Here is a 22,355-nt window from a genome sequence, read left to right as displayed (position 1 = left end):
TAACTCAATTTTTGATTTCCCCAAATGACTTCTTTCTTGTGAAATTTTCTTTTCACATCTTCCCATGCTCTTCCCTCAATAGCTGCTTTCATATTTCAAACAACTAACCAGGAAGAAGTATTTTAGAAAATTTAGTGTTTAAATTTTTCTTTGAAATATCTATTACTCCATGGTGTTTTTTCTTTTTTTCCTAGAAAAGTATTTTGCATAGAGTGGGTATCAGCTAAGTATTTGTTGACTGGTTTAAAGAACTTGATTAAGCTGGAAAGAAATTTAGGGATCATTTTATGACCAACCTAGGTAGCATATTCAAAAGCAGAGACATTACTTCGCCAACAAAGGCCCGTCTAGTCAAGGCTATGGTTTTTCCTGTGGTCATGTATGGATATGAGAGTTGGACTGTGTAGAAGGCTGAGTGCCGAAGAATTGACGCTTTTGAACTATGGTGTTGGAGAAGACTCTTCAGAGTCCCTTGGACTGCAAGGAGATCCAACCAGTCCATTCTGAAGGAGATCAGCCCTGGGATTTCTTTGGAGGGAATGATGCTACAGCTGAAACTCCAATACTTTGGCCACCTCATGTGAAGAGTTGACTCATTGGAAAAGACTCTGATGCTGGGAGGGATTGGGGGCAGGAGGAGAAGGGGACGACAGAGGATGAGATGGCTGGATGGCATCACTGACTCGATGGACGTGAGTCTCAGTGAACTCCGGGAGTTGGTGATGGACAGGGAAGCCTGGCGTGCTGTGATTCATGGGGTCGCAAAGAGTCGGACACGACTGAGCACCTGAACTGAACTGAGTCCAATCCTGCCTGTTTGTAGATGAGGAAATGAAAGCATAGAGAACTGGAATGTTTTGGCCAAGGTCACAGAAGCTGATTAGGTGCAGACCCACTATTATTACTAATAATGCTGCTTCTTTAATTATGTGCATAACTCAACAGTTTCACAAAGCCATCATTTAGCTCTTTTGATCCTTACAATAACTACATGAGCTGGAAAACACTGACATTATTAATCCTTTTGGTATTCTCACAAATGAGGAAGTTGAGAAAAACCAAATCAAATCATTGAATTATCTTATTCATTTATTTCACAAATATTGATTGAACCCCTATTGTGGTCCAGACACTGTTCTTGTTTTGTTCTAATTATGAATGAAACAGACAAAGCCTTTGCCCTCGTTTTATCAAGGAGAAAGAGAGAGAAAGCACTATAATAAATAATAGCTCAAATGAGTGAACTTGACTCCTGACTTCAATCCAGTGGCATTTTTCTCTATGTTTTTGTTGATTAACTAAAACAAATGAAATATCTGATTGATTGATTGATTCTGTTTTAATAAGAAGAAATAACCCCTTCAAAAAATTTATTCTCTGAAGAATGCAAAGCCTTTTAGATGCAGCAATAAAAAGAGGACTTCAGAGAGTTATATAATTTTATGTGCTCAAGAGAATATGGGGAAACATCAGTACATGTTCCCTTTCTCTTCAGCTTTGAGATTTATGATAGGTCTGTTACAATAATAATAACAACCGAATATTGGCACAAGAAATATATTTGATTCCGTGAGTAACATTTGACAGCCTTAACTCGTGAAATGTCGAAAAGCTCTTGCAGGAAGCTCCAGCGGAATATGTAATACACAAGAAGGTATTCAGGGAACAGAAAAATAAAATCAAAGGAACCTGGTACCCAATCTGTTTCATTAAATATGAAAATTAAAATGCCTTCACAAAATGCTTTCTCTTCCCCTCTCCTCCCAACAAACAAAAGCTTGGATAGGCAGCCTGAAATTGCTCATCAAGGAAAAAGACCAGACTCAGATTCTAAATGGCTTCTTTTGAATTAAGCAATTAATGCTAAAAGGAACATGTTGTCTCCTCAGCATTTGTAAGGTAAAACACTCATTGAATTTTCTGGCACTCTATCAAGCCTTTCCTTGGCCTAAGCCAGCAGAGAAATGGTTTGCTGCCTGTGCTCTTGACCTCTGGTAATCAGGAGGATTTGACTGATTAACTTGACAGCATCCATGCTCCTTAAGGACTGAAAATGTGCCTGGGAAATATTCTTCTGGTTCCCTCTCATCCAGACCCTGACTTGCTGGTCTTGGCATGACCGTTGAGGCTGGTGTCTCCTCCATTTACAAAATAGAGATGTTACCCTATGATGGTTTAGGTTTCAAGATGTGTTAGATGCCACAGAATATTATCTTTATTTCATTGTATTTTTTCTGATCAGAATTTTCAAGAATATTGCCTCCTTCTTAAATATACTTATTGTTCATTTTCTCACTTGCTAACTCATACAGTTACTCAGAACACGTTAGTCAATTTCAGAGTGTCAGAGACAGTAGGGGGAAGGCTCTGGAGTAGGGATGCGAAATAAAACATGAGGCCTGTCCTCAAGTAGTGCTCAGCCTAGTGGGGTAGGAGAGGGGATCAGGCAGGAAAATTCCTTTTGACAATAAAACTCAGTAGCTTAGACGAGAGGCGGGTTCAATGTGCACTGGGAGCTCAGCGTAGAATGAAAGCTTGCTTTTGTACAGGGAATAAAGCAGCAGTTCCCGAAGTGGGCTCTGGCAGGAGAATGCTGGAGACAATGACCAGGAGGGCTTGGATTACTCATGTGTAACCCCAGCCACCCCCTCCCCTCAGCTGAAGATTTCCTCTTTTACTTGCTTCATAAATACACATTTCTTTAGAGTTTCTTAGAGCAAAAGACTTTATACAAAATACAGGCAAACAATATAATAAGTTGTCTTTATTAACTCCTGGTAGCAAGAGGCAAGGTCCTTCCCATTTCACAGAGAGGAAAATATTTATCTTAAATATTTGTCGTTTTGTAGTCAGAGCTAAAAATGATCCTTAGTTCTTCTTCCATGGAACCTACCTACTGAAATATTTTTACGTTCAATTTGGGAAGGTCAGCAACTGGCTCAGAGCAAGATAAATATTTGTTGAACGGGTGAACAGTGGCAGTGACTAGACCAATCTTTGTATAGAAGACCCGTGTTAAGGAAATCGTGACATTTAGTTTGTTAGCTTGAAAGTTAAATAAACTTTCTACCAAAGCAACAGTAGCTCTAGTAATGAGATCCTAAATGATTCACTCTGATTCATTTTAGTAGGTGATCTTTTAGGTACCTGCCTGTACTGAATGCTTGCTTATGCTCTTTGTTTTCTAATCTTAGATGGCAAAGGTAGATTACCATTGCCATTATTCATTTAACTGATTTCTATGCAACTATGTACAGAAGTGTGCTTGTACTCAAACAATGGGTATTCCTGTTTTCAGCTTTTACTTTATGATAATAATGCTGCATGCGGGGTGGGGAGGGGGGAACCTGTATTCTAGCGTCAGAGAAAGTGGTTCAAATTCTTATTCTGCTACAAACTAGTTGTGTAACCTTGGCCAAGTTTCTTTCCTTCTTTGGGCTTCAGTTTTCTCTCATAGGAAATGAGGATTCTAATCCCAGCTGACTTCCCTTATTCTTTTTGAGGATCAAAAGAAATAATCTAACTGGAAGTGTACTGTGAACTGAAAAGTGTTACATAAATGAAAGTGCTTATTATTCGTTGAGGCCTGGGCCTGCCAGACTATATGATCTTCTCCAGCGTTGTTTGTTTATAGTTGATTAATGCCCACCTTCTCCCTTCTCCTGCTTTTTGAGGCCCACAGAGGTGGGCAGGGGGGTTGGCAACAAAATGAACAGCTACAGCTTCCTTTAAGCAGCTTCTCTCCCACTTAATCTTTCTTCAATCTCCCTATTCGTGTGTCTTTTAATCACAAGGCACAAAGGAAGCAGCACCTTCCAGCCCCACATGAGGATTCTTAGAGCTCCAGGATCTCAGATCTCTGAGAAGACCACCCTTTTCTTTTGTAGGATTCTTCACGGCAGACGTTTACATTTTCTTCAGGGAGAGATTTCATTGTCTGCCCAGGAAACAGAGCCTCTGGTTTGTTTTTTTTTGTTGCTGTTCTATTTTGTTTTATTTTTAAAGTGTCTTTCATGATCAGCAAAGTACTTCTGCGGGAACATACCCCTCGTGGTGTTCATCTTTATTGTCTCATAGGTGAATTTCTCCCTGCCAGCATGATGAGCACTGCTGATGCCTGGAACAGAGCTCGGCTCTTTCCTTTAGTTTAGAGCATCATTATAGATAATAAAATTTCTGGGAGCAGGACTTTGCTGGCAATTTAGGTTTGGGGAATGATACATGAGACAGAAAAACCCATTCTGGACTATGAGGTGCTGACATTGGGAAAATTTCTTGTTCTAGATGAAATAAGTCAATTTGACTCAGAAGACACATGGAAGGGAGAGCCATAGTCTTGTAAGGTGGCATGACCTTCTTCTAGTATTAAAATATATGTACCATTTTACTTTCAGACAGCATTTGAAGGTTATGCCTTTCTTTCTTGCAAGACCTTTTATTCATTTTTTACATTAAAATTTTTCATTAAAGTACAGTTGATCTACAATGTTATGTTAGTTTCTGCAAAGCAATTCAGTTATACACAGATGCAAGCTATTATATATAGAATGGATAAACAACAAAGTCTGACTGTATAGCCTAGGGAACTGTATGCCTCTTTCTTTAGTTGATGGAATCTGATTGTGGAACAAGGCAATGAGTTTGGCTCCTAATTTTGCAGTTTACTAGCTGTACAAAAATAGGTCTGATCTATATTTATTTATAAAGTAGAGATAAAAATGTCTGCCCTTATATCCCCTAGTGTGTTGTTAGTATTAAGTGAAAATTCTTTCATATATGTGATTTTAAAGCATTTTCATGTAAGAAGTGGGGAGTGTGTAGTTAAAAGTATTTGTGGGACAGCAATGTGTCTGAATCCCAGTCCAATCATTTCCTAGATGTATGACTTTGTACAATTTGCTTAAACTTACTGAGCATGGACTTCCTCATGGTTCAAATGGGAACTGTAATACTAAAGTTACATTTGGATTCAATGATACATGTGAAGGCTTGGTACCTAGCTGGTGATGTTCACTTTATAAGTAGTTGCTAGTTGTGTCTTATTTGATGTCTCCCTAACACTGTGAAGAAAGAACAGCTCTTTCTCTCATGGTTTCCATTTGGCTCCAAAATTACTGTGGATGGTGACTGAAGCCATGAAACTAAAAGATACTTGCTCCTTGGAAGGAAAACTATGGCAAACCCAGACAGCATATTAAAAAGCAAAGACATCAGTTTGCCAATAAAAGTCTGTATAGTCCAAGCTATGGTTTTTCCAGTAGTCACATACAGATGTGATAGTTGGACCATAAAGAAGGTTGAGCACTGAATAATTGATGCCTTTTAATTGTGGTGCTGGAGAAGATTCTTGAGAGTCCCTTGGAGATCAAACCAGTCAATCCTAAAGGAAATCAACCATGAATATTCATTGGAAGGAATGATGCTGAAGCTGAAGCTCCAACACTTTGACCACCTGATGCAAAGAGCCTACTCATGGGAAAAGACCCTGATGCTGGGAAAGACTGAGGGCAGGGGGATAAGAGGGTGACAGAGAATGAGATGGTTGGATTGCATCACTGACACAATGGACATGAGTTTGAGCAAATTCTGGGAGATGGTGAAGGACAGGGAAGCATGGCATGATGAACTCTATGGGTTGTGAAGAGCTGGACATAACTTAGCAACTGAACAACAACAATAAAACCTTAAAAGACAAAATGCATTACTTTACTTAAATCCAGCAGTAATATCCTGTAAAGCAACATATAAACATGAAGTTTGTGAGTACTGTTGGTTAGAATTAAACTACATCTTCCCTTTGAGGCAGCAAACATCTTTCCTAAAGCTGATCTGGGGGAAAAGATACCCTGAGATTTCAGGCTGCTGATTCATGGAAAACCTGTTACTCTTCACTAGCAGTGTCCTTGGAGCCTGGGACATCTTCTACAGATGGTCCTTGCTTTTAATGTTTCTGATATGCCTCCAAGTTTGGGAGAAGGAATGTGGGAGTCTCAGCCAACAGGAAAGATTGTGATATGGGAAGTTGTTATCAGTAGCCAGGAAGGTGTTTTACAGCACAAGACCATTACTTAGAGGCCTGCTCCTTCAGACATCAAGGTCTTGGAGCACAGTAAGTCAAACTGGAAGGCTCTTAGAAACTGTGTAGGCAATTATATATGTGAATAAACAGGCGCTATTTACTGATGTTAAAAGTGTACCTGTAGAAGTAATTCTATTACCAATGGGCCAAGTTTCTGATTAATCTGAACAGGACTTGGCCTCTCAACCCCCAGTTTAGAAAGCCTTTACCTTTGGAGTCACTATAGGGAATCTTGACATGAACATAACACAGTCTTGACCCTCAAAGCCAAAAAAGGAGATCAAATGTGGATGTATGTGCCTGTACTTCAGGTAAAGGTCTTAATTCTTTTCAGTGTAATGTGCCGAGTCAAAACAAACAAACAAAAAAAAACACCTGCTTTGGAGAATCAGGGGTGAATACTCATAAAAAGAGGTGGTCCTTGAGCAGAACCTCGATGATCAGATGCTATGGAAGAGGAAAGAGAAGTGAACACAGCGGAAGGCCTAAAACAAAAAGACGGTCATTTCCTTAAGAGTTTGATAGCAAATGAGTTCTCCATCTTCCCTCAGCCTCAGTTTCTCAGAGAAGAGAGAGCAGTCATGCTTCCCCATATGGTGAGCTGATGTGTGTGCAAGTTTTATGTTCAAATGCTGTCTTTTTCTCATTCCCTCCCCAAAACCACACCACACCACAAGTCCCAAGAGGTAGTCTTTCATCTGGGCTATTGGTGGTTCCAATTTTTCCCTGTGGCTTAAAAATGTGCGTCAGACTGTCACTGGGTTGCTGTGAAGGGTGAATCATAAAAATACCCTAATGAGTTAAAAATGTTCACAATTGCAAGTCAGAGAGAGGAGATTCCTCTGAGTGTACATTCCCTCTGAGCTTGCTTTGCCAGAGTCAGAATCCCATTATTGACTAACCTTCATAGGTTTCTCCCAGAGCATGGACTGCCATAGCGTACAGGTGGAATCCTTGCTCAGAGCCAAGAGCACTGGCATTGTAGAAAGAGAGACTGAAGGAAGGAAGAGCGGTTTTAAAGAAAGGGACAGAGTATGGAAGTTGGGTGGAGGTAGGACTGCTAGAGTTAGTAAATGAAAACATAGGATACCAAGTTAAATTTTAATTCCAGATAAATAAACATGTGGTTTTTAAGTATATCTCAATTATCACATGGTATATACTTGTACAAAAATCTGTTATTTATCTGAAATTCAAATTTAACTGGGCATCCTGTATTGTTCTAGCAACCCTAGCTGGATGAGGCAGAAAAGTCTAAGGGAGGGGTGGTGTTGGTGGTGGTGGTAAATGATAATAAAAAGACCTTTTAAAAGAAGTTTGTAACTGTGAAAGTGCTCTTAGTTCCCTTATCTCTTTTTTGAACTCACATTAACAAAATATGAGGGCTGTTCTTCTAACTTTAGAGATGATGAAAGGTGAGGGTCCCAGAGGTTAGGTGACTTACCCAAGGACATGCCAAGGATGGTAGCATTGTTAGCGCTCAAGTTCAGCTATTTTTTTAAGCTTTTATTTGGGGATGATTTCAGCTGCAAAAAGTTGCAAAAATACTATAGAGAATTCCTATAGGCATTTCACCCAACTCCCCCTAATTCACACCTTATATAGCCATAGAACAATAATCAGTATTAAGCCGTGAACCTTGGTGCAGTACTAGTCACTGAAGTACAGACTGTTCAGATTTCACCAGTTTTTCCATGAATGTCCTTTTGCCTTCCCGGGATCCAGTTCTGATTCCCACATGACTGTCACTGTCACGTCTCCTTCGTCTCCTGCCATCTGGAACAGTTCCTCACAGTTTTTCCTTGTCTTTCATGACCTTAACACTTTTGAAGAGTACTGGTGAATTATTTTGTAGGATAGCCTTCAGTTCTGGCTTGTCGGTTGTTTTTTTGTTAGTATACTGAAGCCATACTTGGGAAGAATACTGCAGAGGTGACGTACTTTTCTCAAGGCATGTCAGATTACATTGATAGGTACTATTGGAATCGTTAACCTTGATCGCTTGCTAACTATGGCATCTGCTGGGTTTCTCCACTGTAAATGAGAAGATGTAAATACCATGTTTCTATTCAAACTTTCACCAACTAATTTTAGCATCTCTTGGTTGATCTTGCTTGCCTGCACGATTATTGTGGTATTCTGGCCATTTTCTGTTTTTCTCATTCCTTCTACATTTATTAATTGAAATTCTTCTGTAGGAAAGAGTTGTAGCTTCACTCTCATCTAAACTCAGTTGTTGTAATTCCTAGTTTATTGCTCCTGTCACTAAAGCACAGGTGAGGGAGAAAGTAAAAGAGTTTGGGTTACTGTAAAGGTATGGTTGTTTCAGGGCTTTCAATGTGGCTCAGTGGTAAAGAACACACCTACCAAGCAGGAGATGCTGGTTCAATCCCTGGGTCCAGAAGATCCCCTGGAGGAAGAAATGGCAACCCACCTCAGGATTCTTGCCTGGGAAATCAAGCAGACAGAGGAGCCTGGAAGACTGTAGTGTATGGGGTCATAAGAATTGGACACAACTTAGCGACTAAACAGCAGTGGCAGTATGGTTGTTTCAAGTGTGCAATGGAGAGGAGATGGAAATTAATTGCTCATTTCACAAGTATTGATCAAACATTTATTTCTGTACAAAGTATTGTGTGAGGCACTGTGAAGAAAAGAAAAATGTACATATACCTGAAGGAGGCTGATAAAGATGAATACTTAAGGTACTCTTTATGAAAGTGATAATGAAACTTTTGAATTGGACATTGAACTAATAAATGATACTTTGATGCTTATGGCAGGGACAGGTGTATCCACAATGCAGTAATCAAGCCATCACTGCAAAGGTCATCTCTGTGGTGATGATGTATGTACAGATCTTGGACACCTTAGTTCATAGACTTTAAGCACCATGGCGGTAGGTGCATGCTCAGTTGTCTGACTCTTTGCAACTCCCTGGACTGTAACCTGCCAGGCTCCTCTGTCCATGGGATTTCCCAGGTAAGAATACTGGAGTGGGTTGCCATTTCTGCCTCCAAGGTATTTTCCTGACCCAGGGATCAAACCCGCATCTCCTGCATTGGCAGGTGGATTCTTTACCACTGAGCCACTTGGGAAGCCCAACTATAAGCACCATAGTCTCTCCTAATTCACAGAGAAAAGAACCCAACTAAAAGACAACCATTTGACTGCCTTTGGGACCCAGAGTTCCTTTCCTGCCAGAAGGAAACTACGAGGCTTCAGTGAATTCAGGCATTGTTCCTCATTAGGAATTTGGAAATTATATAAAGCTATGACAAACCTAGACAATGTATTAAAAAGCAGAGATACTACTTTGCTGACAAAGGCTTGTATAGTCAAAGCTATGTGGTTTTTCCAGTAGTCATGTATGGATGTGAAAGTTGGACCATAAAGAAGGCTGAGAGCCAAAAAATTGATGCTTTTGAACTATGGTATTGAAGAAGACTTTTGAGAGTCCCTTGGACAGCAAGGAGATCAAACCAGTCAATCCTAAAGGATATCAACCCTGAACATTCATTAGAAAGACTGATGCTGAAGCTGAAGTTCCAATACTTTGGCCACCTGATGTGAACAGCCAAGTCACTGGAAAAGACCCTGATACTGGGAAAGATTGAAGGCAGGAGGAGAAGGGGATGACAGAGGATGAGATGGTTGGATGGCATCACTGACTCAATAGACAGGAGTTTGAGCAAATTCTGGGAGATGGTGAAGGACGGGGAAGCCTGGAGTGCTGCAGTCCGTGGAATTGCAGAGTCAGACGTGACTAAGCAACTGAACAACAATAACAAATATACTATGGATACTTGGAAAAGTTAAACTCATGTTCTTTGTGCTTTCTTTCTTAACAAGGGGGTAGAAAAGGCCATATAAGTATAATCCCAGTCACCCAAATATCATCAGAGGATAAAGAACTCACATGGTCAAAGGATTTCTGAACTGCAAACTATACTTCAACCAGTAATCAATAAAGCTAAAGGACAGCTTTGAAGAAAACTCTAATTGTCCTTTTATGTGGAGTGTAATGAGATCCATCTAAGGGCAAATGTAGATTCTCCTTGTGTAGGTCAGTTCTTTATTATCCTATAGCTGGTTGGAGGAATCATTTGCATATTCAGGCAGAATGTGAATTGTTTAGGACACTCCATGAAGAATGCTGATGTGAAGAGAACCCAGCTCCATTGCATTAATACCATTAAAAAAAAAAAAACCTTCTGAACTGTCAAGTTTGTTTGAGCTACAACAGACCTTCATTTACATTCTTACTCAAACGCAGGTAAATCTGAGATGTAGGTAATAGCTTATATTTTAAAATGAAGAAACTGAAGTTCAGCACCATTCGGTTATTTTTGCTAACAATGGTAGATCTCGATTTTGGACTCAAATGCCCTGATTCTAGAGTGTGCATTTTTTTGACCTTATGTAATGTTGCCTGTGGACAGTGATATTTCTAAAATTCTTTATGACTGTACTTAGCATGGCCATATGTCCTACTTTGCCCAAAACAGTTCAGATTTATGCTTTTTGTCACACCATAATTATCAATAGTATGACTTTCTACTCCAAGAAAATGCCCTGTTTTGGACCAGAGAACATATGGTCACCCTATTTATAGGATGGCTCAGAGAAATTCCAAGTTGGGCTGCATTCAATCTTTAAACTTATGCTAAGAAAATCACTAATAAACTACTTAAATGTTAAAAAATAATTGTTATTTAAATATATTATGCATTCTGATGGAAAGGCATGCAATATATATATTACAAACTATATACTATATATATAAAATGACCTGGGGAAAAAACTCATAAAAAAAGCAAAATTATAATAATCTGGACCTAGTGAAAACATGTGGCTATAGCTGGGTAATGAGATAGTTGATTTAAAAAAATTATGTTTCTGGATTTCCAGGTAGTCTACAATGAGCACGGGGAAAATCTGAAGCAAAAAATTATTTTCAAATTCTCTCATTTCGAATTAAGGGGTCTCTTTCATAGCAGACTATGAAATCACCATATTGAAAAAAAAAAGATCCTATAAGTAGGAGTCTAACAACGTAATAATAATCCTTTTCACAAGTAGAGCAGAGCTTTATAGTATCAAGGACTTACTGACAATGTTTTCTCATTTAAACTTTATAAGGATGTTCACAGTCAGGAAGTGAATTCCCCATTTTGCAGATAAAGCCAAAATGCAAATGTAGAGTGAGTAAGGAAGATCTGGGATCTCAAAGGTTGTCCTAGTTAAGACTTCACACAACTGACTCTTATGCTAATTTTATATTGGCTTTTAAAGCTGTGACACTGAGTTTATAGTTAAAGGCTAATTCCTTTGCTTGTGCCACTAGTCTCTCATTGTGAGCATAGCTGAAAGAGAACGCAATGCTGCCATGGTGCCACACAGGGGAAATTAAGAGAAGCTTTTCCATCCTGTAAGCCACCATTTAGCCAGCTGTTAATTTCTATCTTGACCCATTCAAAAGTACACTGACTACAACTTAGAGTCTCAGGTCCCAAGCCTGAGTTTGTTGTGACTATGCCTGCCTGGTGATTTATGATGACTTGCTTTTTTCCTCTGGTCCTGAATTTCTCCATCAGCGGAATGAAAACTGGTAACCAGATCATCTCTATGGTTCGCTCTGGCTCTAAGAGAGTGTGATTCTAAGCTTCTGAGTTTCTGGGATAAAGAGTGGATTCCAAAGCTGTATTCCAGAAGTGCCTGTCTAAACTGGGGCTCTAGTTTTCTTTGCATTTGGAATAAGCCCAAAGAAAAGGTCATTTTTGCAGACATCTTGAGGTTGTGCTCCAATGTCCTCATTAAATAACAGGAGCCCAGACTGGCAGGCCCAGGGGAATATTCAATCAAGGAGAAAAAGGCCAAGTCATTACCGGAACCCTATCATCAGAGCTGTAAACACAAGCATTCATTCCTGGGCTTTAGCTGAAAGCCTGTTCCATCCTGTTCACTCTCTCCTTATACAGGTTCCGTTTGTCAAATGTGTGTGACCATTCCGATAAGTCACCAGAGGCGGGAAGGGAGAAAGAGAGAGGAAGAAAATTACAACCGTAAATAGACTCTGAACATAGAAAGATCAAAATAGACAGCCTCTGGCTTTACTGGATGAGTCACCGCTGCAGCCCAGACCTCAAAAACAAGCGTGGCTTCTCTCTTTAGCAGCAGTCTTCCTGTCTGGAAAGGAAACACTGCTCTGATTGGAGATATTGGCCATTTTACAGACTTCAAAGCAACTTAGGCAACTGAACAGACAAGAGGGAGAACAGGTAAAACGGTTTTTCCAAGTGCTTGTCTGGAGAATCAGCTACTCAGCTCTGATTTGAAGCTACATGGAAATGCTTTTATCTTTAGCCAATGGTGTTTTGTTTTTGTTTTTCAGTATGGTGGTGTTTAGTTTTGGCGCAATGTATGCACCTTTTTTCCCCCTTAACATGTTATTTTCTGGCTAAGACTTTACCAGGCACTGAGCTGAGTGCTGTGGGGGTTGGACATGGGGACCATCTAATAAGGAAGTGGAACAAGTACACAAGTACACACATCACAATATTATGGGGGAAAAAAAATGTGTGCCTGAAAACAGGAAAGACATGAGACTATAAGAGTGCAAAGGAAACAGATGAGTGGTCTACCAGAGTGTGAGACCAAGGCCTACATGTATTCAAGATTCAGTGATGAGTCCAGTGATGTGGGATATAAATAATGGAGTAGAAGAAATAAAGCTAGAAAGACAGATTGCAACCAGATCCAAAAGGGCTTTGAATGCCAAGATGAAGATTTGGATCTTGCCCTGTGTGCTGCGGAATTGGGGAGGGGGAGGAACAGTGACACTACAGGAGGATAGCAATGTCAATTGTGGGGAGAAAAGTTGAAAGAGGAACCAGATCCAGAAGTGTCAGTTAGGAGACACTTGCTTAAATCAAGTGTGGCTACTATGGCATAAAAAGAAATATACATTATTTAGTTTTTGTCCCTGGTTCTTGGCATAAAGCTGCTAAAACCCTTGTAATTTCTTGAGTGATAGAAGTAATAAGAGCATCTTTTGATCTTCCAATATAGAGCTTCTAAATCCCTTAGAATTTCCTGGTTGATAGGAATGTCTTTTTTTTTTTTTTTCTCAATGTGATGACTGATGTTTGGGGGTCCCTAGATAGCTTTGGGATGGGAGCTGTTTGCTGAAAAGAGATCTAGATATGATTAGACTCCTGGTACTTTGAGACCTATCTCCCAACCTCTGGAACAGGAAGAAGGTCTGGAGCTTGAATTAAACACTGATGACCAATGATTTAACCAATCATGCCAATGTTAGGAAACCTCCATAATTGCCCCTAAACAATGGGGTTTGGTGAGTTTCCAGGCTGGTGAACACAATGAGGTACTGACAGGGTAGCACACACAAAGGGCAGAAAGGCTCCATGCTTCTTCCCCGATATGTAGCCCTATGCATCTCTTCCATTTGGTGATTCCTGTTTCCTTTATAATAAATCTGTGATAGTAAGTAGTGTTTTCCTAAGTTCTGTGAGTTATTGTGGCAAATTATCAAACATGAGGAGAAGGTTGTGGGAACCCCCTGAATTAATAACTGTTTGGTCAGAAGTATGCATGGTAAAACTGGCATCTGACTTGGGGACAGTCTTGTGGAAATGATCTCTTAAACTGTGGGGTTCACCATAACCCTAAGTCATTAGTGTTAGATAGCTGGACAATGGGTTGGTGTGGGAAACCCTCCCACAGATATTTGGTATCAGAACACAGCTCATTGCTCTCCATCTAGAACATTCCCTCTGGAGTTGGAGTGGAGATCTATAAGAGAAGGTGAAGTTCGTATGTCTAACCGTCTAATCTAGTCAGTGAAGTTATCAATATAAAAATGCTCACCATTATAGAACATGTTATTTTTTGCTGAAGTCACTGAGCTGAGGGGTCAGAGAGATTCAGCTGTGGCAAACCCAGTTTGACACAAAGGAAGATTGCTCACTTTGTAGAAATATGGGGCAAATTGTTTTAGCTGGCTTTCTTGCGCCGTAGACTTGATTTAATGGTTGGGGTTCTGAATACTATAGGTTGGCTACTCAACTACATTTTTTTCCTAGCCTATGGTTTCTTTCCATCCATGGCCCCAGCTCTTGGTATTTGGAAGGCACTAGGCTGCAGTCCATGGGGTCGCTAGAGTTGGACACGACTGAGCGACTTCCCTTTCACTTTTCACTTTCATGCATTGGAGAAGGAAATGGCAACCCACTCCAGTGTTCTTGCCTAGAGAATCCCAGGGACGGGGAAGCCTGGTGGGCTGCCGTCTATGGGGTCGCACAGAGTCGGACACGACTGAAGTGACTTAGCAGCAGCAGCAGTACTTAGAAGGAAGAACATGTTCCTATCTGCTGATGCTGCTTAGCTTCCTATTGTCTGATCTTGGTTAAGTCACCTGTCCTCCCTGGGACTTGGTTTCCCATCTGCAAAGTGAGTCTATCCTGTGATTCAGTGTCCAGGGCCATTTGAGACTCCAGTAGTTTAAGATGTATATTTAGAACAGGTGGTCTCCATTGCTAATATTATCTTTCACAAAATAAACCCATCTCAAGGGGATATATGTATATTTATAGCTGAGGAGCTATAAGTTGTTGCATAGCAGAAACTAACACAGCACTGTAAAGCAATTATGCTCGTTAAAAAGAAATTTAAAAAAAAATAAAAGGGGATATATGTATATGCGTAACTGATTCACTTTGCTGTATAGCAGAAGCTAACACAACATTGTACTCAAATAAAAATTTAAAAAATTTATCCTTTTAAATAGACAAAAACCCCAAAACAAACCTATCTCACTGAACCTTTCTAACAAACTTAGGAATAAATATTGCATATAATGTTATTTTAATGTATTTTACAGATTTGTTAAGTTGAGGCATAGAAACATTTGCATGTGTGCTCAGTCACTCAGTCGTTTATAACTCTTTGCTCTCCAGGCTTCTCTGTCCATGGGATTATCCCAGCAAGAATACTGGAATGAGTTGCCATTTCCTCCTCCAGGGGATTTTCCTGACCCAGCAATCAAACCCTCATCTCCTGATGGCTCCTGCATTGGCAAGCAGATTCTTTACCACTGAGCCACCTGGGAAGCCCATAGAGATACATAGCAGGTAGGTAATTTTCCAAAGGACATGAAGTGATTTAATGAAATAGTCAGGACCTTGGCTACCTGATTTTCAGCCCAGGGCTGTCTCCACTCTCCCAGGCTGCATGGATACTAGGAAAGGTCAATAAAGTGAGTTTGCAAGGAACACACTGCTTCCATGATGTTTCTTGCATATCCTGTATTTCCATTGTTTCTCCCCAGTGAGGCCAGGATCAAAGAAATGGAGCCATTTTACAGGGTCATTACAGACTTTTACTAGTGAAAGACATTTCTTTTAAAACCAGTTCTGTTCATTGAAATGTGTGCCGATGTCAAACTCCTCTGCAGTCATTACTTCCATGACCAGCTGCAAGAGATTATGCTCTTGGACTTGATCATTAGGCAGAGACTGGACTGTCTATATTCATCAGCAGGGCCCTCTGGCCATAATGTCATACTAGCTTTGGGCCAAAAGGGATCTTGGATCTTATCCAATCCAATGCCCTGTCCAGTGCTTGATCTTTTCCATAAAGGTTATAATGTTGTCCAGCATCTTCTTGAACTTCAGAACCACCTCTGGAACCTAGACCTGAATTGTCAGCTATCTGCTAACATCTTCATGTGATTGCCCCATAGTCAGCTCACATTCAACAGGACTGAAACAAGGTCTGTGTTATTTTCCTCAAAAATTTCTCAAATTGTGCTACCATCTATTCAGTCCAACAAGCTAAAACCAGATCCTCTTAAATCCATTCCTCTTCTGCATTTGGTACATCTTAGATCTTTGTCCTCTGGAATCACTCTCACATACATGCCTTTTTGTACACACTGCCACAGTCCCTCTTCAGGCCTTCCACAGTATTTCTCTGGACTGGCTACATAGCCTCCTAATTTATTTCTCAGAGCCTTTGATAGACAAATATGCATTTTAAATTTCTAAATAGGAATACAGGATGCATCTCCCATAATTATTGGCCATAGAATATTTTTTTTACCCAGAGCATCTCCAGGAAGATGCTAGATAGTCATCCCAGATGAACTGTAGCCCCCTATCATTGTCACATGTGTCCACCCCTCTTGGTCACTGAACTTGTTATTTCCTTTCCTTAGAGCACCCTTCTCCCTGACTCTGGCCATCTGGGGAAATCCTATGCATGTTTCACAGCCCAGTTCAAATATCTCCTATTCTCTGAAGTCTTCTTTGATCCCACATCCCAGCATAATGCCTGAGCTCTCAGAGGACTGTGTACTGGAGTCTCTTATAATGTTGAAATTACATTCTAGTTGTGTGCGTTTGTGTATATCTGCCAATAAATTCTAAGCTCCTTAAGGGCTGGAGACTATATTTTATTTATTTCTCTGTCCCAAGTCTGAAGTGGTGATTCTGTTCTCTTTCACTTTCTTCAGTATTGACTGAGTATATTATGGTGGAGGCTTAGTGAACTTCACTCAGTACACAGGCTTGCAGTTCTACGACAGTATCTCCAGCCTCCTCACCTCCCCCACTGCTACCTGGTATAGACGACAACCCATGTGGGTTATGCTGGGACAGGGACGCATTGAGAAGGGGCGATGTGATGAGTATATTACAGTACCAGATCTGTATGAAAGAGATCAGGGAGAGCAGAGTCACTCCTGGAGAGTGGATATTAGGGAAGATTTTCGAAGCGTCAATATCAACCCTCATATTTACCGAGCAATGCAGTTAGCAGTGACTGTCACCCAGCTGAGTTACCTTGGACACATCAGTTTCTTCGTTCCCCCATCTATGAGATGAGAGATGGGACCAACTCAAATGTCAGCTGGGATTGTCTGTTTGGACAAGTTCTGCCATAAGTCATTTTTCAGATTTGGTGGGGTTATAAATAAATATAAAACACGTTAAGCAATAATGTGCCTTTGAGAGAATTCTTCTCCAACTCTAGATTCCAATGACCTTGGCCAGCCAATAAAACCTATTTTGCTAGAACAAGTGAGCATGAGGTTCCCCTCTGACGTGTAATTCTTCTGCTTAGGAACATTACAGTCTTCTTTAACACAGGCTGCCTTTTCTTCATCTCTGTTAAGAGATTCAGAAATTACCTCTCTGCCTTGTCTCCCATTTGAATTGCATCCTTGGGCCACTCCAAGGATATAATGCATATTTGAAACACATTAACTAAAGTATCTGTCAATATCTTAAAATAGCTAAGTAGCTCTCAGTTTGAGGACAGTCCATGGACTCCCCATCTGTATAATACTGACACTTTCCTGTGTGTAGCACTATAGGATTTATAGGTTTTTTTTTTTTTTTTTTAATGTGTATTACCTTATTTGGTCTCTGCAACAGCCAGTCAGTCACTGAACAATCTTTATGGAGGACCTACAACGTACCAAGCACTGAATATGTTCAATTTTGAACAAAATGGGTATGATCCCTGCTCTGATCGAGCTTATAGTCTAGAGGAACTACATTCATACTTTTATTCCTATTTTAGAGACCAAGAGACTAAGCTGAAGTGATTAGTCCCAGGTGCTAGAGCTGGGACTCAGCTGGGTTGCTTATTCTCAAACCAGGACCCTAATTTTGTCATTGTTTTGCCTCACTGCTGATGGAGAATCGCCTAGCACTCTTTAGGAGTTAACTAAAAATAAATAGCTATTGCCTATGTGGATGGCTGTGAGAGCGACATATATAAAAACCCAAAGTAACAAATAGAAGAAGGTAAGAAAATAAACCAGTCTCAGAAAACTCCAAAGTGGTAGGAGGGAAACAGATTCCAAACCAAAACAAGGAACAAGAGCAACAGTCACTGGAAAAACAAAAACAAGACAAGCTTGTTCCCTTAGAGCTGGAACTCAGCAGGATGTCCTTAAGTGGTACAAAGCGGTGTTTGATGTGAGCATCTCACCCTGCTGTGAACAGAACTCAACATTTGTATCTTCCAAGCAGCCCTGATTGACAGGCTGAGCTGGACTCAGACATGAAGCGGCCGTAACTGCCTATTGCTTTTTGAAGGATCATCAGTAGAGATCCCAGTGGGGTGACAAGGTGAGGGGGGCAGGATGATCAGGGAGAGGGAGGAGGCCTCCATTCATAGAGGCATCCTTCATAACCACCACATGCTCTATGGACTTTTTTCAGGGCAGAGTCCTCTTCCTCAAATCTCTTTAGGTATCAAGTGCAGGCCTTAGAAGGTGGATGTGTAGAAAGGAAGATGTGATCTTTCTTTTCCTGAGTTGTAGGAGGAGAGCTCATAAAGTTAAGAGGTGCTTACATTTGCCTCTGTGCCCCTTCATCTTTAAGCTGAAGACACAGCTCCAGGGCACCTAATCCCACAGGTAGTGGAAGAAAGAAAATAGAAGTAAAAGAGGAAAGATGCATTCATTAAGGGTTTGATGAGACAGATTCTCTGCCTTAAGAGGAGGGAGATATATGTCAAGCATAACACCTCTACAAGCCAACCAGTGTCAGTTGCTCAATCATGTCCGACTCTTTTGTGACTCCACAGACTGTACCCCACCAGGCTCTTCTGTCCATGACATTCTCTAGGCAGGAATACTGGAGTGGGTAGCCATTCCCTTCTCCAGGCGATCTTCTTGCCCCAGGGACTGAACCCAGGTCTCCTGAATTGCAGGCAGATTCTTTATCATCTGAGTCACTGGGGAAGCCCCATAATCCAACAAGGGGCATATACAAATTTTGTGAAAATCCAAAGAAAGCAAGCAATTAACTCCATATGAGTGGGTTCTTCAGAGCTGAACCCTGGAAGTGAGAGCTTGCTCAGTAGAAAAGCATACAGGTGGGGCTGAGGGGCATGAGGGAAGCAGGGGAAAACATCGCATATAAGCAAAGGCTTGGAGGCATGGAAGGGCATGGAGTGTTCAGGATGTATTTGATGAGATGTTCACTGTGTTTCTGGTAACAGCACATTTTGTATAGTGAGATAAAATAGATGACCACTTGGGTTTTAAGACAAGCTAGCTATTTTAACAACCAACCCATAAACCTCAGTGGATGAAGAGAGCAGATTTTCTTGCTCACTTCAGAGCCTAGACTAGATTGGCAGGGACTTATGCTCCAGGCAGTCATTCAGGGGCCCAATTCACTTCCATCTGTGACTTTGTCCTTCTGCAGGTTCTTGAGTATTTGCCACTCAGCTAGTGGATGGAGAAAGAGAATGAGGCAAGAAGATTAAAGGTAAGGCTAGGGAGCCATAGACTTCACTCCTGTTCATGTTCCTATGGCCAGAACCTAGCCCATGGCCACTCTTAGCTGCAACGGGTTCTGGGAATTAGTGGCTCGGGGAGAACATGTATTATTGAGCAGAATAGTCTCTACTGCAGCTTGGAACCTGGAAAACAGGAGGGTGAAGAGAATAAAGGCATCCTGCATCCTTGATGGAATTTGATGAAAGCTTTCTAGTTTCCTGATGGGAAATGAATGTTATAAAAGAGTCAATGATAGGTTCTAGGTGAGAGGTGCAGGGTGTCTAGACTCTTCAAAGAAAGTAGATGAATGATTCTAACTGAAAAGTGCTCATGCCTAGACAAAAACTCTGCTCCAGCCATGAGACAATGGACAAGAAATCATTTCAGCTCGACTCTTAAAATGGGAACAAAAAGAAACCCAGCCAAGTAGGCAACTTATAGCCCCAACATTTATAGAGCCGCATGTGTTTACTGTATGCTCACATACAAGCTTCACTATATCCTTGGGAAGGGGACCTGTTGGAGTATTATCAACCCCATTTTAGGTGTGGGAAAACCTATGCCCAGAGAGGTTAAATGACTTACCTGGGGTTGCACAGAAAGTAAGAGACAGACCTGCAACCCAGACTTATTTTGTCCTCTTCTATAATCCTGCAGATCTATCTCTGCATGGGGGAGATGCTGGCCACACTTTGGGAAGCTGACCCAGATCCAGTCCTGGATGTAAAGCCAGGATCCTGGGGAAACTCTCCTCCATCACCCGCCCTTCTGTCTGCTTAACTTTTGGAATCAGTGAACCAACTCCTCATTCGAGAGCATGTACATGTTAGCTGTCAAACCGTGCCTGCAGCTCTGACAGCCCTAATATCACTGTTTGTATTATCAGACAATTACCAGCCGAGCTCGTATTCATAATTTGACTAACAACTCGCGACAATGATTATTTTTCCTTTCCTGGCAAAACAAATATAGCAGCATTTTCTTTTCAGCATCAGCGCTGATGCTCCTTGGCATTCTATCAGCTGAAGGATTTTTTTTTTTTTTCAAAAAAAATGTTAGTCGTACTCCCCCACATCTCGCTAACTTTACAGTCCCCCATGGCATCTGTGTGCAGTGAACTGAGCTGTTGAGACTAAATGTAATTTGCAATCAAGCTTCTGTTAACATGGAAATGTACCGGCTGGTCTGCTGCAATATGGGTTCTCATTCTGTCTAGCATATGGTTGCATTAAATCCAGTCTCCAGAATGTCTCTTGTTACCACATTGTCAATCCGTGCAGAGCAGAGAACCCTAAAAAACCACTAAAGGAACATATTTTTGGAATTGGCTCTTCTATTGGATCTTGACAAGAGCTGTCCAAAGACATACTCGGTTACTTGAAATGAACTAGCCCTGTCAGATCTATGCACACATACACACAGAGACACACAGGAAACTTGAAACCCGGTTAGATGCTCTGTACTCATAAGCATATGAATTACAACGGAGGACAATGGAAGGGAGAAAGCAAAGGACTCAGCTTCATTAGTTACATTAGAGACTGGTTTATTAATTTTTTTCTTGATAACTCAATATACAAAAAAGTCACAGAGTATTAGATTTGCAGGGGATTTTAGCAGTCTTTGGAGCATGGGCTTTGGAGTCAGATGAACCTGGGCTTGAATCCTGATTCCATTCCTGGTGTGGTAACCTAAGACCCATGCTTAAGCTTTGTGTGCCTCAGTTTCTTCATCTGCGAAGTGGAGGGTAACAGGAGTATCTCACAGCTTAGGATGCTGTGGAGGTTAAATATCTAAGCCTACACCTGATCTAATCAATGATGCTCATTAGTATTCATCACCTGTTCGATACCATCCCCATTGTTCATTCAGATACGTCATGTCTCTTACAGATTCAACCTCCATTGTTCTATTGTTCTGGTCTTGCATCCTTTCTGTGCAAAATGTCAGACCTTTCTAAGGCAGCCCATTCTCTTCTGCACAACTCTGTGAAACAGTTTTTCCTCATATTAAATAAAGACAAACCTCTCCCCACCTGGAGCCTTTCCTCGGGGATACACAACCAAAGTTGAATTGAGCGATAAGAGGCTATCGGACACCCTGCAAACACTCTCTACTCTCATTTAGCACCTCCCGTGCCTTCAGCGTCCTTGTCTGGTACAGCATTGAGTCCCTTTCTTTTCTAGTCTGGCCCCTCTTCTCGAACTTGTTTAGGTGTGTCCGTATCACACAGAGCACACTTTTTGGAGAAAGCGTGTTATAGGACCAGGTTGGATCCTACCTGATGATGAGTGATGTTTCACCAGACTTCAGGGAGCTTTACTAAAAAGCCTTCCCTTGGGAAATTCATAGACAGCAATTTTCAAAGAATCATGTGATGCTTTCAGTTCAGTGGGGAAGTGAAGCTTCATGCCTCCAGGTATCTGCATCATTTTGCAGAGAAAATCATTACTTCAAGGAGGCTGATACCCTCATTGTGCAACTATTCTGTAAATCAGAAATTTTTATAAGTTTTACTGGATGTGCTCCAGGCAGGAATCACTTGCGCAGTGACTGAGACACCAGAGTACTGGAAGATAATATTCTTTCAATGTTCTAAGGTATTTTGGAGGATCAAGGTAACATGGAGAAATTCATTCATTCTCTTAAAAATTATTTGTGTGCGAGACACAGTGGTATGTGCCAGGAGGTAGTGGTAAATAATCCATTCTTGCCACAAGGAAGCCGGCAAACACATTAAGCCACAATTTATTATTTATTACTCACTTAAAGGCTGCCATAAGTGTAATGAAGGAAGAAAACAGGATTCTAGCAGAAAATAAGACGAGACCCTGACTTAGATGCTGTGGGACATCAAGCAATGCTTCTCTGTGCTGAGTTTAAGTGGACACCTGAGCACTGAGTAGGAATAAGAATGGGAGAGATGGGAAAGCGCAAAGTCTGGTAGGCGGGAAAGAG

The 22,355-nt window shown here is 40.9% G+C and overlaps 1 protein-coding gene across 2 annotated transcripts in view; it reads left to right on the top strand.

Moving 5' to 3' along the window:
* Nucleotides 1-22,355, top strand: part of TPRG1 (tumor protein p63 regulated 1) — a 239,388-nt gene that overhangs the window by 22,219 nt on the left and 194,814 nt on the right. Inside the window, exons 1-2 of one of the 2 annotated variants that reach the window (XM_044943648.2) lie at nt 15,189-15,231; nt 19,324-19,386. The exons of the other annotated variant lie outside the window; for it this stretch is intronic. Coding sequence (XP_044799583.2) covers nt 19,354-19,386 — 33 coding nt within the window. The 5' untranslated portion in view covers nt 15,189-15,231; nt 19,324-19,353. Of the gene's footprint in view, nt 1-15,188; nt 15,232-19,323; nt 19,387-22,355 lie in introns of those variants that run through there. 2 annotated transcript variants of the gene reach the window in all.

The sequence above is a fragment of the Bubalus bubalis genome, chromosome 1 (genome assembly GCF_019923935.1).
Source record: "Bubalus bubalis isolate 160015118507 breed Murrah chromosome 1, NDDB_SH_1, whole genome shotgun sequence".
Lineage (NCBI taxonomy): Eukaryota > Metazoa > Chordata > Mammalia > Artiodactyla > Bovidae > Bubalus > Bubalus bubalis.
Note: the sequence above shows the minus strand (reverse complement) of the source record. Positions and strands in the feature narration are given on the sequence as shown.